The following is a 2,592-nucleotide window of genomic DNA, read 5'->3' on the forward strand; positions in this document are numbered from 1 at the left end:
TGGGGGTGACCACAGCAGGGGGGTGACCATAGGTTGGGGGTGACCACAGGATGGGGGTGACCACAGCCCCATGGCATGATGATGACCACAGCCTGGAGGTGACCACAGCCCCATGGCATGGTGGTGACCATGTTACAGAGATGGCCAGAGCGCCATGCCATGGTGGTGACCATGCCATGATGGTGACTATGTCACGCTGACCACAGCCCCGTGGCATCATGGTGACCTTGTCACGGTGACCACAGCCCCATGGCTTGGTGGTGACCTTGTCATGGTGACCACAGCCCCACGGCATCATGGTGACCTTGTCACGGTGACCACAGCCCCATGGCTTGGCGGTGACCATGTCACGCTGACCACAGCCCCATGGCATCATGGTGACCTTGTCATGGTGACCACAGCCCCATGGCATGGCTGTGACCAGGCCACGCTGACCACAGCCCCATGGTATGGCAATGACCATGTCACCATGAGCAGAGCCCCGTGGCATCATGGTGACCTTGTCATGGTGACCACAGCCCCGTGTCACGGCAGTGACCCCGTGCCCCCCTCCCCCAGGTCCCACCCTGCTCCTCACCAGCGACATCATCCGCGCCCGCCTCGGCTCCTCGGCGCTGGACAGGTAACTCCCACGGGGAGGAGGGAGCGTCCCCGTCCCCCCACACCCCACACCCCACACCCCACCCATCCCTGGCTGACCCCTGTGCCCCGGCAGCATCCAGGAGTACCGGCTGTCGGGGTGGCTGGCGCAGCAGGAGGACATCCACCGCATCGTCCTCTACCAGACCGACTGCACCCTCACCACCTGGACCCTGCGCTGCTTCCGCCAGGCCGACTGCATCCTCATCGTGGGGCTGGGGGACCAGGAGCCCGAGCTGGGAGAGGTCAGCTGGGGGCTGAGGGGGGCATGGAGGGGGGACACTGAATCCGAAAAACCCGGAATAGTGAACTGCCCAGAGACTTTTTGATCTTTGAGCGGCAAAGGGATTTGTTGGCAGCGCTGGGAGCGAGCCAGCTATCGCTGGAAAAACCTGCTCCAAGGCTTCACACAAAATCAGCAGGTTTTACACAATTTTCTTATAGGATTAAATGCATATTCAAGTGATTGCAACATCTATCTTGTTAATACACCTACAACATCTAATATGTTAATATCTAACATATTAATGACAGGCAGAGTGTAGGTGGAGCTCAGGCAGGGCTTGGGGCGGTGCTTCTCTTGGCCCTCAGTCTTGGGGGTAGTTCCCATCTTTCTCCCGTGGGTCTGGGGGCTTAAACTCATCTTCCTCAGCTTGACTTCTCTTCTTTTCCATTGTTCTCGACCCGCTCACTGAAGCTTGGAAACAGGCTCCCGACCTGTTTCTTCTATTCAAAGGTCTACCTTATCCTACTGCATCTTAATTTATTACCTCTAGGCCTATGACATGTTCTTTTACCATTCTCTTAAGTTTTGGTCCAGTAAGTAGAACAGAACGAGCACAGATGGTTTGGGATGTTGGTAGCTTGTTAGCAGGCCCAAATTTCTTAGTTAACTCTGTTGGAGCCTCCTGTTTCAGCACCGAAAGCAGCCCCGGCACGGGGGAGGCGGCGCCTCGAGCGCTGTGCCCGGTTCTGGGCGCTCGGTTTGGGGAGGACGTTGAGGGGCTGCGATGCCAAAATTGGCAGAAATGTGACTGCTCAGAGACAGTTTTGTGTGTTTAGGCAGCAAAGGTGTTTATTTGGAGCAGTGTTGGGGTGCTGGGCAGCTCTGGCTGCACAAACCAACTCTGAAGTTCTCAGTGTTCTCCGTCAGGCAATTTATACAATTTTCGTGAGGGATTATGACATCTTTACGTGCATATTCATTCCATTTCACAACCTAATTATCATATTCATAACAGGCAGGGTTTGGGCAGAGCTTGGGGGGGGGGGTCATCCTTTTGGGGAGATCTTTGGTGGTCATTCCAGCTCTTCAGCCTCGTGAGGGGTCATCTTTCTTCTCCTCATCTTCATGAACTCTTCAACTCTTCCTGGCTACGAAAACCCCTTGACTGAGCTCCTCTATCTCCCCAGATGTCCACTCTGTCTGATTTATGACCACTGAGCTGACCTTTCTGTTATCTTCTAGTAGAACAGAACATACCAAACGTGGGCAGGACTCTCAGAGCAAGGTACCATCTCTCTCTGGACTCACCCCTCAATATCTGCTCTTTGTTTCTGCTGCCTTTTGACGTAAACGTTGCATTCCTCAGAGTGAGGTCTGTGAAACCTTCCTCAGAGCAAAATTCCAGTATCCAGACCTGTTTCAGCTCCTGTTTCAGCTGGAGAAGGGTCTGGAGCACAAGTCCCGTGAGGAGCAGCTGGGGGGGCTCAACCTGGACAGGAGGAGGCTCAGGGGGGACCTTCTTGCCCTCTGCAACTCCCTGACGGGGTTGGAACCGGGGCGGGTCGGGCTCTGCTCCCAGCAGAAGGGCGAGAGGACACGGCCTTGAGCTGCACCAGGGGAGGGTTTAGGTTGGACATCAGGAAGAAGTTCTTGACAGAAAGGGTGGTTGGGCATTGGAATGGGCTGCCCAGGGAGGTGGTGGAGTCACCATCCCTGGAGGTGTTTGA

At 55.4% G+C, this 2,592-nt stretch overlaps 1 protein-coding gene across 1 annotated transcript; it reads left to right on the forward strand.

Moving 5' to 3' along the window:
• Nucleotides 1-534: 534 nt before the first annotated feature.
• LOC113942062 (neuropathy target esterase-like) lies at nucleotides 535-884 on the forward strand (the record flags this gene model as incomplete). Its single annotated transcript, XM_027633204.1, has 2 exons — nucleotides 535-622; nucleotides 716-884. Coding segments are annotated over 2 exons (257 nt in total), but the record flags the coding sequence as incomplete, so codon positions are not given.
• Between the last annotated feature and the right edge of the window lie 1,708 nt (nucleotides 885-2,592).

Source organism: Corapipo altera, unplaced genomic scaffold, assembly GCF_003945725.1.
Source record: "Corapipo altera isolate COAL_440 unplaced genomic scaffold, ASM394572v1 132813, whole genome shotgun sequence".
Classification (NCBI taxonomy): Eukaryota; Metazoa; Chordata; class Aves; order Passeriformes; family Pipridae; genus Corapipo; species Corapipo altera.